Raw genomic sequence first — 15,700 nt, 5'->3', positions numbered from 1 at the left:
GCACAGTGTCCAGGAGGCGTCAGAACACAATCCTGGTGAAGGTGCCGGGCCCTGAAGAGAGTCAGGAGGAGCAGGATAGTGGGTCAGAGGCCAGCGACTCTGTTTCTAACAGCGGTCAGTCAAGCAGCGCGCAAAACGGCCAAAACATCACCCTCATCACACTCAATTCAGAAGGTAGGCCTCGCCTGCAGGTATTGAGCCTAAATGTGTGACGTAAGATCATTTCTCTTCTCTGTTTGGTTAGAAATGGACAAAAACTCGCTCTCAACCATGTTTTATTTATTTTGATTGTTTTGTTCCTACGGGTTAGGGGCACATAATCCTCATAAATAACAGAGCATGAAAAAAGTTAAGATCTGGTGATGTTTCCAGCTCCGATCGTATTAATGCACGCCATCGAGTAGCTTGGTCGAACCCTGAAGACCATTACTCTTTTTGAATTGCAAAACTAATTAAAATCCATGTTGTTTTTTATTTTTTTCTGTGGTTCTTGGTTGGTAATTTTAAGAGACGGAAGTTTTTTTTGGCAACCTCAAAGTTATATTTTTCTTTTATTTTCAGCTGTGCTGTAATCAGCATTAGCTGGCTGGTAGCATCCATCCCAGGCCTTGTTAATGTGGTGCACTTAACAGCTAACGCGTGCTCCCAGCAAACATCCAGGGCAACAGTTTGATCCTGACTTCCTTCACTTCATGTGGACAGCCACTTGGGGGTGCTGTTGTATCACATCAGGGAAACACGGGGTTTGTGATTTTTATCAATTGGTGAGTCGAAGCTTGATAGAATGAATATATTTAGCTGTTTCTCGGTGGTATCAGGCTAAATAAAGCTACCAAAGTGCTCTACATCTCAATGTGATTTACAAATTCCCCTTAAAGGATAATTGAAGCTGGTGGGTGAGGAATTTATTTCTCTCTTCTCATTTCCTCTTAGATGATTATCCAGAAGGCACCTGGCTGGGAGACGAGAGCAACACAGAGATGCGAGTCCGCTGCCCAATTTCTTTGTCTGATATGCTCTATATCAGCACAAACTGCCGCACAGCGGAAAAAATGGCGCTGACGCTGCTGGACTACCTGTTCCACCGAGAGGTCCAGGCCATGTCCAATCTCTCTGGGCAGGGAAAACATGGAAAGAAGCAGCTAGACCCACTCATGATTTATGGCATTCGCTGTAAGTAAAAAAAAAAAACCACCTCCGCCTGCCGTTGACATCTGAATCATGTCTCTGGTTATTAGATAAACATTTGTCCATATATGCTTGGTTACATGCACAAGTTACCAGCTGTGACAAATGTCTTCAAGCATCAGCTGCACAAAAACCATAGGTGTGGATCAGGTGTCTGCAACTTTTACTATCCAAAGAGCCGTTTTGCCCTCAGTCAACCAAAATGAAACTTGTTTAGTCGCAACCATAACAGAACCTTTTGAGAAAAGACTATTTAGTCAAATTTTTATGAATACACATTATCTACAAAATAGGATTACACCCACTGAAAAAAAGTATTTTTTTTCTCAAAATTCTGAGAAAAAAGTTCAAACTCTTGAGACAAAAATCAGAATTATAACAATTTTTTGAAGACTGAAGCCAGAAATCTCTTTTGTTGTTGTCCTTTTTTCAACAAAACAGCACAATTTAGATTCTAATATAAGGTTTTAAAATAAAAAAAAATGAATTTCCTAAAATTGCATGGACATTTCTTTCTATTTAATGTTGATTTGCAGAAGATGAAGGAAAAAAAACAAATAGATCTAAAAATGATTCAGATTCATTTTGTGTGTGTTATGGAAACTTTATATAAATATTCCACGCAAAAAATAAACCCTAAAGCAGCTTACACCTGCATTTTTAACAATTTTTTTTAAACGAGTGAAATTTCTTGTCTTTAATTGTCAAAGTTATTAAGAGCTGTTATGGAAGGTCCAAAGATTCACTTGTGTCTCCAGAGCTGCAGTTTGCAGACCCCTGGCATAGATGGATGAACACAAGAATAATAATATGAAAACCTACCGGTTTGTAGAAGAAGAAGAAAATATATTTTCTATAGCGCCTCTCAAGATAAAAATCACGAGGCGCTTCACAAAAACAAAAAATGTAAAAATATAAAAAAGCATTTAGAAAATGTTTAAAAATATATTTAAAATGAGCAAAAATAGGCAATTGTGATTAAAAAAATGTTAAGAAAGAGAGAAAGTGAACACGAAAGAGGGAAATCAGTGGATCCTGAGGAAGGTGGAATAGGTGGGGAGAACAGAATAGAGAGAGTGGTGAAGAAGGTCATACAAAAGCCATCTTGAACAAGTGAGTCTTCAGCTGCTTTTTAAAGGAGACCATTGAGTCCACTGATCTCAGGCTCAGGGGGAGAGAGTTCCAGAGTCTGGGGGCCACAGCCCCCCAGACTCTGGAACTCCACTTAACTCTGTAATGATTAAGTGGATAAAATGTCTTAATAGCGTCCTAGTCAGAGTCGCGCACCACTGTGTATTTCATACTACGTGGTTTCTGTCACAGATTTAATCCTGCAGGAAATTTAGGGGCTTTTAACATTTAGTCCCTTTAGCATAAATGAACTCTCCAAGACCTTCCCATGCTGTGTTCCTGTGCTGTTAAGGTGCAGAGCTGAATAGAACACAGAAATAGGCCACAGTCTGTATTCCCATGGTGTCTTAAGACAACATGCATTAATCACAGCATACTCACATTAATTCGTAACACATTTTAGTACGTACCAATGTCTGGTGGAAAGATGTTAATTCAGGAACTCTTTGAGCTCAGGAAGGCCTTCGATGGTTGACACATTTTCTGTATGCGATCCCATCGGCCATATTCTTTATGTTTAGTTGGATCATGACGGTAATAAAAGATCCCCTGCTGGCTCAAACCTATCCAGCAGAGTTGAGTCAGCTTTATTAAGCATTTCTTTGTGGTGTACGCGGACATAAAGTGAAACTGAGGGTCTGTCTAAGCTCGGTGTCATATAGTTGGACAGCGCTGCGTACCCTTGCTCATACTTCTCAGCGTTTGAAAGGGGATGTCTGTTGGCCATTTGCTGTAAGTTTTGATTAGAAAAAGATTTGTCTCTCACGCCCACTCCTGTCCACTTGGCCAGCTGTACAAAGATTAAAAAGAAGTCAGGCATTGTATTTCTCATTTTGGCTCTTTTCTGTCTTTTTTGCACTCAGTTATTTGTAATTCATGACTAAGCACCCGTGTCTACTTGTAGATTTAGTGAAATTACATCTCCTTTTTGAGAAAATACCCAGTGAAACCTACATAAGAATGACTTTTCCTCCACTTTTCCCCCTTTTTTGCATTTGGTCTCTAAACAAAGGCGTTTTTATTCTTTGTTACCTATGTTTCCTCTTGGAAGTCTGTGTGTGCAGTTACATGCAGATTTGGTCTGACACTGAAGTATGTAGAGTCAGGAGGAGCAGAGCTGGTTGACTTTTGGGTGACTCATTCTGCCTGTCTTAAAAAAAAGGAGCACCTGTCTTGCTTGTCTGTGCAGGACCCATCAGGTGCAAAAGGGCCGCCGTATAGTGTCATCCCAATACCATCAGATAACCCTCCCATCTCATTTTCTGTCCTCGGGTTGTACAGGTTGTAGCTGGGTTGCTAACTGAAATAAAACGAGCTGTCAAGTGGCTCTCGCCCTCCGAACAATTTATAAAGTTGGTTAGACAGCCACAAAGTACACCTGTACATGCGAGGAGAGGGGTAGACACAGTCAGGACCTGTGTTAACTTGCCAGTAGGAGTGGAGAAGTAAACAGAATCCAGACAGTGGTCACAGTCTTTTTTTTTTTCTTCTTAAAAAAGTATGTGTGATTACAGAAGAAGCAACTCTGTTAAAAATAAATTGCTCTGCTTTTAGTTTGGCGGCTAAATTGTGTCTAGCTTTTGTATCTTGGAGACCAGAAAACATTGGCTTTAGATCTCTGTTTTTGTATTTGATGGTAAGGCAGTTCGATTAGAGATAAAAACCATGATCAGCATTCTTTTGGTTGATGTGTACCGCGAGGAACACGCGTATTTGAATACCTGGCCCTCAAAGACCTGTTACTCTGCCTTAAAAAGTCCACCTCTACTCCCCTTACTAATCTAAATTAGTAGCACTTGTCTGACCTTGCTGAAGATACCTGTCCACTCCGCTGTCAGACTCCACCTACTATCAAGGGCAAGACCCAAGAGCTGTCAAAAGACACCAGAAACAAAATTGTGGACCTTCACAGGGCTACGGGGCGAATGCTAAACAGCTTGGTGAAAACGGATCTGTTGGAGCAATTGTTAGAAAATGGAAGAGGATAAAGGCGGGATATCACTGATAAGAATAGTAAAATCAGCCCCGAACTACATGGGAGGAGCTGGTCTATAACATGAAGAGAGCTGGGACCACAGTTTCTAATGTCTGTTAGTTGAACAGTATGCCATCATGGTTTAAAATCATGCATTGCACAGAAGGTTCCCCTGCTCAAGTCATCACATGTCCAGGCTCGTCTGAAGTTTGCCAGTGACCATCTTGATGATCCAGAGGAGGCATGAGAAAAGTCATGTGGTCAGATGAGACTAAAAAAATAACTTGTTGGAATAAACCCCACTAGCTGTGTTTGGAGGAAAAAGAAGGATGAGTCACAGCCATCCCTACTGTAAAGCACGGAGGTGGAAACATAATGTTTTGAGGGTGCTTTTAAGCCAAGGGGACAAGACGACTGCACTATATTGAGAAGATGAATGGGGCACTTGTGTATTGTGAGATTTTCCGTCCTTCCCTCAGTCAGAGCATTGAAGATAGGTCGTGGCTGGGTCTTCCAACCTGACGATGACACACAGCCAGGATTCCCAAAGAGCGGCTTCAAAAGAAGCGTATCAAGGTTCTGGAGTGGCCCAGCCAGTCTCCATACCAGACCTAAATCCAGTAGAAGATCTTTGGAAGGAGCTAAAACTGTGTTGCTCAGCGACGGCCCAAAACCTGACAGATCTAGAGAAGATCTATGTGGAGGAGTGGGCCACAATCCCTGTAGCAGTGTCTGCAAACCTGGTCAAGACCTACAGGAAACGTTTGACCTCTGCAATGCAAACAAAAGCTTCTGTACCAAATATTAACAATGATTTTCTCAGGTGTTCAAATACTTATGTGCAGCAGTGCAATACAAAAAAACTCTTAAAAACATTCAATGTGATTTCCTGATTTAAAAAAAATATGTTGTCCCTCACAGTGGGAATGTGTCTACAATGTGAATTTCAGACGCCTCTATGGTTTCTTAATAGGTTTGCTATTCAAATACTTATGTTCCTCTGTAAATTGTGACTATTAAAGAAAATGAGTCAGCTGAAACACTGGTGAACGCTACAGTGTGGCTTATCAAAATAAAAGCATCAACATACTCCGCGTGGTAGGGTACACTAGACTATTTTATTTTCCTTGTTCATTTGAATAAAGTTTTCCATCCAAATATTGCATCATTTGAATTCATAACTTTATTTATATAGACTTTGATCATCTATACTCTGATTTGACTGATTATGTAACGCTTGAAACATCCAGAGTTCACATTTTAACGTCAACAGTTTGTGGATATAAATGTTCTCGTCTGATAATATTTTGTCTGTAATTTTCTGTGTCCATCAGGCCACTTGTTTCACAAATTTGGCATTTCGGAGTCGGACTGGTATCGCATCAAACAAAGCATCGACTCAAAGTGTCGCACCGCCTGGAGACGTAAGCAACGTGGCCAGAGTCTGGCAGTCAAGAGCTTCTCCAAGCGCACACCCCGCAGTTCCACTGCAGGTAAAGAGCAGGTGTGGAGTTATGTATGATTAGCTACACTATCACATAGACGGTGATGGCATGTATTGATGTGTTTAAAGGAGAAAGTTGTGAGATCTAATTAAAAAAGCCTTTCTACCTGCTTCATCCACACGTTACAGCTCTACTCGCTTTGAGCGTTCTTAGTTTTAAAAAGGCAGAATATAATTTATGCTTATAAAATCCATTAATCTTGTGCTGTCAGTTTATGCAGTTGGCACAGTCACAGGCAGTGAACTCAAAGTCATCTTATTTTATCAGCTATATGAAAGCTATTATGCAGTCTGACCCTCCAGATATCAAGAAGTCTGGTGCTTCAAATGTTTACTATCCACACACGACGCCCTTCTGCTCCTTTCCTGTGAGTTATCACCTCTCACCTCTGACCAGGGAAGCTTTGCACTGCAGGGGAAACCCAAATATCCTGTGAGGGGGAAACACTTGGGGTAGATTGTCAGGCCTTTCCTTTTCTGACCACGCACGCCCCACAGCGCACAGCGGTAACACTTTATAATAACTACATCTTATTTAGCCTTAATTACACATGAACAAACGTAAGTAACTACTAACAAATAATTAATTAACTAACAATGACTCTTACTTAATAAACAATTAACCAATGCATTAATTAATGCTTTATTTTTAACGATTAGTCCCTTTTAAAAGCTGTTTACTCATTTCTTATTCATATGTAACAAACCATTAACAAAATTCTTTTAAGCAACTGACTAACACATTAATTAATGCTTAACTTCTAATGACTAGTTTCATGTAAAAGCTGTTTATTTATGGCTTATTCATAATTAACAAATCATGAACAGAGTTCTTATTAATCCATTTTTTGGTAACACTTTATAATAACTACATCTTATTTAGCCTTAATTACACATGAACAAACATGTAAGTAACTACTATCAAATAATTAATTAACAATGACTCTTACTTAATAAAAACAAAGCATTAATTAATGCATTGCTTAATTGTTTATTAAGTAAGAGTCATTGTTAATTAATTATTTGTTAGTAGTTACTTACATGCGTGTTCATGTGTAATTAAGACTAAATAAGATGTAGTTATTATAAAGTGTTACCCGCACAGCACAAATGCTTGTTCAGATGCATCCATCAGCATGCAGCACACATGCACAAGACCAAACAGCAATTCTGTCTTTAATCAAATTACGTGTCAAATGAACAGGGAAAAGGCACCTCTTTTTAAAAATCCTAACTAATTTGCATCACTTAGAGTTCAAACAAACTCTTTAGCCTCCGAAAGCCACCTGGCAATTCCTGCTTCATCTGGTGATTGGAAGTACGGAGAATTATTTATATAATACAGTACACAGCGGTGTCAGTGACAGATGGAAGACAGCTTTGTTTTGTAAAGTTGTGTATGTGATGCGTTATCGCAGATTAGTTTAATGTAAACAAAACTGGATTCTTTTGTCATGCTGGAAGGATACTGGCTGCTTTCACGAGCAGCGTTGATTTATTTTCTCCTTAATCGCCTTTTTGTTTTTTTTGTTGTTCTTTGTGAACTCCTTGTCCTCGCCAGCAGATGAAAACATGAACGAGGAACCTGCACACATTGAGACGGCTACCCAGCAGACTTTGCATTACACACTGGCCAATCAGCAGGTTCAGTTCCACCGCATTGGTGAAGATGGACAAGTTCAGGTGGTGAGCGACGTTTTAGTTTTCTGTTTCTCTGGTAAACAAAACAGGCTTTCTTGACCTTTATGTTGCTCTACGAGTCACTAAAATGACTCGTATTTCTGTTATTATTTGGCATGAATTTTCCCCCCAGTGCCTGTAATTCTGAGTAATTTTTTATCTTCGTCTCAGATTCCACAGGGACAGCTGCACATTGCCCAGGTGCCCCAAGGGGAGGAGGTGCAGATCACACAGGACAGTGAGGCAAGTGTTTGTGTGTGCATGTGTGACAGAAGTTGAGACACAGTTGACCGGTTTCCCCTCCCGATGGATTTAATTTCTCAGTAAATGCCTCACTCAGAGACATTTGTTTCCAAACAGGGAATAACTGTTGCAGCTCATTCATGCTTGAGAGGTTGGCAGGGCATTCAATCACTGATATCTTCCATCTTTTGGGAATGCCAGTTTGTAAGTGGTTGGCAATTTAGTTACAGTGTGGTAACACTGACAATCATTGTTTTGCTTAATGGTTTAAATTATCCACAAAAGTCGTGCAAGCATGCTTTTGCTGGCTTTGTCTTTAAAGAAGGAAATTAGTTTTCATTTTGTGGAAGTGCAGCAATATATTTCGTTCATTGGCGATTAAATTAAGATTTCTCATCATCAGCTTTATTCATAAATCACTTTTCAATAATATGAGGAATATCCAAAGTGTTTTACAGTACACATGGAAAAATACTGCATAATTAAAAGTGCAAGTTAAAATACATTCGCCAAAACACACAATACTGAAAACAGCAGCGGCTAGTGTGAAATTAGCATAAAAGCTAACAAGTAAAAATGTGTTTTCAGCCTATTTTTAAAGTTTGTTAGTGATTTAATTTAATGACAGATCATTCCCCAAACTTTGGGACCACAACTGAAAAAGCACGGCCCCTTCTCGGGTTCATTTATACCTAGAAACAACCAACAGGCACTGATCAGCAGACCTAAGTGTGCAAGGTGGCTTCTTCTTGCTTCGCAGATCCAACAAATATGTGGGAACCTTTCCATGTAACACTTGAAAAGCAAATAATTTTAAAAGTAGTTCAATACCAAACCAGAAACCAGTGGATGCAGTTAACAGTGGGTTGGTATTCTCTCTCTCTCTCTCTTCTTTTCTATAAAAAATCTAGCAGCAGACTTATGAACCATCCAGTGAGCAAGGAGTTACAGTATCCAGTCATGAGGTTATAAACACATGGATCACAGTTTCCAATTTTATGTTGCTGCTGTTCTTCCTTGGGAACTCTTTATACAATTACATAAAATTTTGCATAAAAGAAGAAGAGAAATACATAGACCTACATCTGGCCAGTGAGGTCAAATCAGATGTGCAAGGGGTCTGTCATTTGAATCGAAATGAATAACCTCTGTTTTGTCTTTGGTAAAAGTTAGTAAATCAAAGTTTCAGGAGAACATAAACAGGGCAGTCATCTGCATATAGGTGAAACCTCACTTTGCGTCAGTGGAAAAATTACCAAGTAGCAGTAAATTTATGGAAAAGAAGAGAGGGCCAAGAATAGACCCTTGTGGCACTCCATAGATAAGGTCAGCGCTGGCAAATGAAACCTCTCCTCCCTTCTAACACAAAACATTTGAATGACAAATGCAAACACGAGTGGATAATTTGGACAGTTTGAAGTGTGTTTTTGTATAAAAATGATGATCAGCATTGTAGATAATTTCCTTAAAGTGACAGTGTGTATTTTCCCTGGTGATAGGAAGCTGTGCATACATTGCTAGCATGCAGTATTTTTGTGTTTGAGTAAGACCTTACCAACGGATGGTCATTACGGTCAAAAATCCCTGAGTGCGCTATTTTTGATCATGTACTTCATCAGATTGTTCAACCTCCAACAAAATGACCGTCAACACTGGCAACAAGTGAAGAGGTAAATGTGTAAAACAACATCGTTAACGAATGGTGAAAGTTTTGTAATTGCTTGTTACAAATCATTAAATACTTCTTTCCTCACGGGCTCCCGTAGAAGGAAACTTTGCATCTAACATCGTGTCTCCCAGAGACTTAGATGCATTTTTGACCCAATTTTTATGGTCATATTTTATGAGGCCGCCAATATTTTTCAACAACTGAGCATCATTTGATTCATTTTCAACAACATTTCAATGGATATATTTAGGGATTAATGGTAAAAACTACATTTTGTTTCTTTAATGGCCAGTCCACAGATTTGCTAATGACTTGTCGGAGTGCAGAGTGCGATATCCGAGGTGTACCTCACATTTTTCAACATTGTCAGTTTCTGTTTTCTATTCAAAAACCACAATAAAACAAGTTCCACCCAAGTGTTTTCGGACCGTGTTTAAGACATTAGTGAAAGCCGGAAAAAGAAAAGCTTTTATGTGGAGTAGAGTATTATTTATACAGTATAAATAACAACTTATGCAGAGAGCTGTTTCCATATAACGCTCAGGTGACTCATTGTAGGCCATAAGACATCGTTCCATATACACACAACCTGCCATTTAACATTATAATTTACCTCCAAACCACACTAACTGTTAAAGAGGAACTTCTGCATCAGCATCACTGTTAATGATTTTTCAAGGATGTGGGAGAGAGATTTATTTCAAGGCGCCAGTTTATGTACACACTCTTACATGTAATCAAATACTCAACATGATACATGTCATACATGGGTGACGGCTTGACATTTGTGCAGAAGCAATTGACACCTTAACCAAATGCTTTTCTCATTTCCTTTTCAGTCGTAGTGGTAAAGGACCTTTTGGACGAAACGCAAAACTGAAGGAGAGGGAGACACAATAAATTGAAGGCAGAAAAACCTCCAAAGCTTTTCCTGCTCTTTGTGGCCGAGTCCAAAATTCTTTTTCTTCTTCCCCCGTCTCCTTCCTATTCCGAGATATTATTTGTTTTTGGAGTTCAAAGCTTAGCAACAAAACCCCACTTCTGCCAGCTGCCCCTCACAGAACATGCTTTCATTAGAAACGGGCCCCTTTCATCAAAGACGTTGGTTTCAGCGTACTTGAGAAGGAAATTAACTGCTTCAGAGATTGTGCTGCTCTCTCTGAGCATATGAAAAATCAGACGGAGCAGCAAATGTACACAAAACAGTGCTGACTTGATTGTTACGGTGTCATAAGCAGATTCTTCTTGTTTGCTGCAGCCAGATATAATACAGCCATTGACAACACAAGGGGATGTCGTTCACCTCTCGTTATGAGCCGCGTAAACACCGCCAACATCTGCATGCTCAGAAACTCTGTCTGATCATGCAGGGGTTGGCAGAAACCAGCGTTTTGATGCTTCTCTAGTCTAGACATCAGCTTTTTTACATGCAGGTGATCAGAGGAGGTTCACTCTGCACTGACTGATGATTTAGATCAATATATATTTATCGCACGGCATTACAATCAAATAATTTATTGCCATTCTGTAGACTCACGTGTCTCTTTTTTTATTTTAGGGAAACCTTCAGATTCACCAGGTGCACGTGGGTCAGGATGGACAGGTGAGTCTGAAGTCTAAAATTAGTGGGATTGCTAAAACGATGTGCTTTTTTCCTACAAATTTCAGTTATGAAATAGATAATAGCTCCTTCCAGACTTTGGTTAACTTTGATAAAAATTAAAATGCAGGTAGGGAATCGAAGTTGAGTGATCTTGACCAGTAATATAAATATGTGATGTCGGAGGAATCGCGTCACCCTGCTGCATTTTATATCGTTCATCATTCCTTTCCCTACATTTGTGGGCGCTGTTTTTCTGTTCTTCCTCTAAGATCAGTCGGTGTCGATCAAAACCAAACGAGCCCTTAAGCTGGACACGCATGACGCCTGAAGACAGCCATAATGTCTCGTTCATGATTTGATCCTGTTTGCCTAGAGTGGAGGAAGGAAGTCCTTTCTCCTGCTGGTCGTCTGCTGGCTTGGCTGTTTTGTGTTATTTCGCCTCAACAGGTGTTTTATGTAACAGCTGTACAGGGTCTTTTTTCTTGAATGAGGCTGTACATATTCCCTGCTGGAGTCCTGACTAAAATAGCACACAGCAATTTATTTTTAATGGCAATGAATTCCAAAAGACCTTTTTTTATTTTATTTTAGAAATGGAGGTGGATTATTCCCTGACTCTCCTTCAGGTCATGTTATTCTGCAGCCACGCTGCGTTTTTTTGTTGGCACAGTCTCAATCCAGAACAATTCACATAAAACTGGATCTATGTTTAACTTTTAATAAGAAGCAGTGGCACCTCTGTGTGTCATTAGTGCATGCACACCCCTCTGAGAAGGTTAGCAAATTTATGATTTTCTGTTCTTGAAAGATTCTAATAATGTTAATGTTTTAGAGAATTGGCTGACCTTTGTTGGAATGGAGAAAAACCACCCACTGAGTGGATCTGTGCACATTTAGCTTGCAACCTTTCCAAGACCTCCATCATTAACCCTCTGGAGGCAGGCGTTGCAGATTTGCAATGTTAAAACCTACCTACCTGTTTACTCCACATACGTGTTTCATGAGCATTTTTTAACTCAGCAGTACCCCTGAAGGGCTTAGTTGTTCGTCCTTTTATCAAAACCTATTTAGATCCTGAGAGGGTTAAGTTCTCCTAAATGTTCAAGATGCTATTAGCAGTATTTGTGTGTCCACATTTGCTGTGTGTGACTGCATCTGCTTTATATGAGGGGGTTTGGTTGTTGTTTGCTTTTCTTTATTGGCTGTTCTTTTTTGCGTGTGTTTTCAATCGATCGAGGTAGTCACCCCACATCCTGGAGCTCCCCTCCCTCTCACACACGCAGAACAAGCTGTTGTCCTGGAATGACCCGCTCGCCGAGTCTGACGGCAGCATTCCTCAGTGTCTCTGTTTCTAGGATCTCAACCAAAGTTTCAAAGTTTGGTTTAGATTTTCGTGCCCCAGCGCTCATTTGAACTAAGTATTCACATGAGTTCATGAATGCCTCCTATGATTTCCATCAGCTCCGGTCAGGTAGAGCAGCCCCGTGTGGTTAATGTCACAACATGAACCACATGTGTTCAGAGTTTAACCCGTTTTACAGATATAGCTTCTTATGTTTTTATGTTTTAGTTTTTCCAGGATATGAGAACCAGGAATCTGCTCAAAAGGCTCTATTCCCTTGGTAGTGTCTGGGAGCTTTATCCAATAAAATGTTTTTTCTTTCTTCTTTTTTTTTTTTTTACTTTATACTTTTTGCTTGTTTAGGCTCCACACTTCTAAAAGTCAGACCTAACCAGTAGGACTTTTTTTTTTCCAACCTTACATTGCAGGCTGAGCAACATACAACAATAGCAGCATCTCTGTTCTCATATTCTCATGGACTGAAGGGCAAGGAAGTCTTAATTTCAACCTTTAAATCTGATTAAACACTGAAAGATTGCAGTGACATCAAAATGAAACTCAGCCCAAGCAAGCATGAACTCAACGTTTTCGTTTGTTGAAAAGAGATAAGACACTTTAACCAAATCTGGTACAAACCGCATACAGATAAAACATTATGTCCTTATCGGGATTTCTGTTGTGTATCTTGGAACAAAATCCATCAACCACCCGAGACGGCCAATAAAAATCTTGGTATGCCTCCTTAAATATCTGAATTATCTGTTTATGTAGAGGCTTGGATCAGTTCTGCTGTTTTTGTAACACAGCAGAAAGCTGCTGAGGCTGTTTGTGTAATATCGCCAACGTAGTTCATCACCTCCCTCCTTTTGCCGTGGTGTCCCTGTGTGGTGAAGTCGCGGTCACCTGTCTCGTTTTTTAAAGGCCACCTGCTTCATCTAGTTGCACCACGCTACGTATACTAGCCCTTAAGTTTTTTTTACTCCCAGGACAAATCCTGGCTGCAGTCACACCCGCTGCTTTAAAACATTGTTGTCACTTTCCCAGGGTTTGTGTTTTAACAGCTTTCTACGTGTGTTTTCAACCGCCTTCAGAAGTCTTGTAAGTTGAGAAAAGGATCCTTTGGCTGTCGCTACATTTCAGTGTGTTTTTTTGTGTCTATCTGCAGTTTTTATTCCACTGAGAGTAGGTGCTGAAACACACGTTGGCTAGCATTCCTCTGTCGGGCCTTAGTAACTTGTGTGGGTGGCATTTGACATTTATCTGGCCTTGTTCTCAGATCTCAAGCATCACTCACAAAAACGTCAAATTAAGGTGTAGCGTTTCATGGAGAAAAGCCAAACCTGGCTTTAGGAGCTTAAAACTTTCAGCATCATCAGAGAAATTTAATAACTACTCCTGTTGCTCCCCCCCACACACACACACACCACCACCACCACCACCAGGGATGGGCTTGGGTAATTGCTCTTTTAATTGTGCCAAATCAATCTCATTGTCTTTAAAAAATAGTTTTCAGATTCACTTTTGTGTTGTCAACAGTTAATACCAATATCTCAAACCTATTACTGGTATTTTTGTCTTCCCTTGTTGAGATGTTTAAGATTATGTGGTTTTTAAGCTGCTTTTCTCTTAAGTGTAATTAAATATAATGTTTAACATTTGTCACACCCATTCCGTAATTATGTCAGGTCAAGTTAATCCTCTGAAGAATCAAATTTTTGACTCACTAATCACATGGAAAATCCCCTTTCTGGAGCTTTTTATCGTGTGATATTGTTATTTTTTCCTGAAAAACACCACCAAACCATTTTTGGGCAGCGTTCATGCATTTTCCTGTGCATCTTCAGGCCCTGCTTCCCCTCCCCCCCCCGAAGCTAGTCTTGAATCTGAAACTCGCCTTCGCTGGAAGTCAACACATTCTCACATCCTAAGCGTCGAAAAATGACGCGTGTGACCAAGTGTCAAAATATGACGATTCAGGGTGCCCCAGCGCATCAGGAGAGGATGCACTGTCCCAGAGAGTCGGTATCCGACGCCCACGGTTACACGGACATTTGACCGAGTTGTGACCTATTTTACCTTCCCCTCACCCCAATTCTAACCTTAACCAGCTTGCGCATGCAAAGCTTTGTTCCGCGTTCCGTTGCTTCTCTCAAACACGCTTAATTGAAAATTTACACAGACATTCTGAGTTAAGGTTAGGATGTGGGTGAGGGGAAGGTTAAATCGCAACAGTTTCAAGGTGAAATGTCAGTTAAATGTTAGCATGAGGATAAAAGTCATAATTAGTTGATTCAGAGTCCTCTTTTTTTATCTATTTATTAAATATAAACAACAGAAATTTTGTTCCAGAGTCAGCATGCCTCAAATGCATTTTAATCACAATATGAGCTGCAATCACAGAGGGTTTGTTCAACACCCACAAACCTGTCGGTAGTGAACACGGTGCGCATGACAGAAGATGTCCCTCTTTTTGCTCCTCACTCTCTCCCTCACAGCCTACATCTTCCTCCTCACTCTCAGGGTGGACAGCCGCTGACCTCTCTGGTTCCTCTCCAACCAACTCCTCCTTCTCTCTTTCATCCTGCTTCTCAGCTCCCTCGTGACTTTCATCCTCTCTCTGTCTATGCTGTTCTTTATTAACAGCGGTAAAAAAGGATAAAATGTCCCTTTTTCTTTTCATGGCCACTGATGCTTCCAGTCAGTGCTGTGAGAAAGTCATTGATAAATGAATACTGTGATCCAATCTCAACATGTCTAAGGTTTAAAATGCAGCAACTTCATTTTTATTTTACAGTTAATGTTACAAAGGAAAAAACAAATCAGTATCAACTGTGGATAGACTCAGTTAGGAACTTAAAAGTAAATGACAGAAACGCGCGACTACGATCAAAACACTGATGTCAGGAAAATAAACTGTATTGCTTACCTTCGTCTCTTAGCGTCTTTTCCGTTAGTCGTCCTCAAGAATTTCTTCGGGTCCCATTTAAACTATTTTAATCTTTTATTCAAAAATCCACCGGGTTAACAGTTCTGTCCACAGAGTGTGCTGCACTCTAAAGGCTCCGTGTGAAACGCTGCAGCGCATTAGTTCCCGTCTCCGAGGCAGAGCGGGAAAAAAAATCCGATCTCTTCAGCACAGGGGCCATAGCAGGGGCCAGGGCCGGTTCAATAGGGGCCCAGGCCCCTGTGGGCTCCCGTTTAAAACCGCCAATGACCGGGAGTCAAAGCGGTGTCAGGACATGGCGAAACCAGACGAAAGGGTGACACTTTTAATTGCTACGCCACTATATACTGTATATCAGCTGACTTGCCTAAGATGCTGTTGTAGGCTAATTTTTCCGGCGTGGTAGTGGGCGGAGTTTCAC

The 15,700-nt window shown here is 40.4% G+C and overlaps 1 protein-coding gene across 3 annotated transcripts in view; it reads left to right on the top strand.

Moving 5' to 3' along the window:
* banp (BTG3 associated nuclear protein) overlaps positions 1-15,700 on the top strand; it is a 44,027-nt gene that overhangs the window by 3,457 nt on the left and 24,870 nt on the right. For 2 of the 3 annotated variants that reach the window (XM_015964792.3, XM_054733201.2), the window contains 6 exons: positions 2-174; positions 934-1,173; positions 5,629-5,787; positions 7,360-7,484; positions 7,650-7,721; positions 10,949-10,993. In XM_015964792.3, coding sequence (XP_015820278.1) covers positions 2-174; positions 934-1,173; positions 5,629-5,787; positions 7,360-7,484; positions 7,650-7,721; positions 10,949-10,993 — 814 coding nt within the window. The remainder of the gene's footprint in view (position 1; positions 175-933; positions 1,174-5,628; positions 5,788-7,359; positions 7,485-7,649; positions 7,722-10,948; positions 10,994-15,700) is intronic. The other variant, XM_015964794.3, reaches the window with a different exon arrangement.

Source organism: Nothobranchius furzeri, chromosome 4 (assembly GCF_043380555.1).
Source record: "Nothobranchius furzeri strain GRZ-AD chromosome 4, NfurGRZ-RIMD1, whole genome shotgun sequence".
Taxonomy (NCBI): Eukaryota; Metazoa; Chordata; class Actinopteri; order Cyprinodontiformes; family Nothobranchiidae; genus Nothobranchius; species Nothobranchius furzeri.
This window is presented reverse-complemented; position numbering and strand designations above follow the sequence as displayed.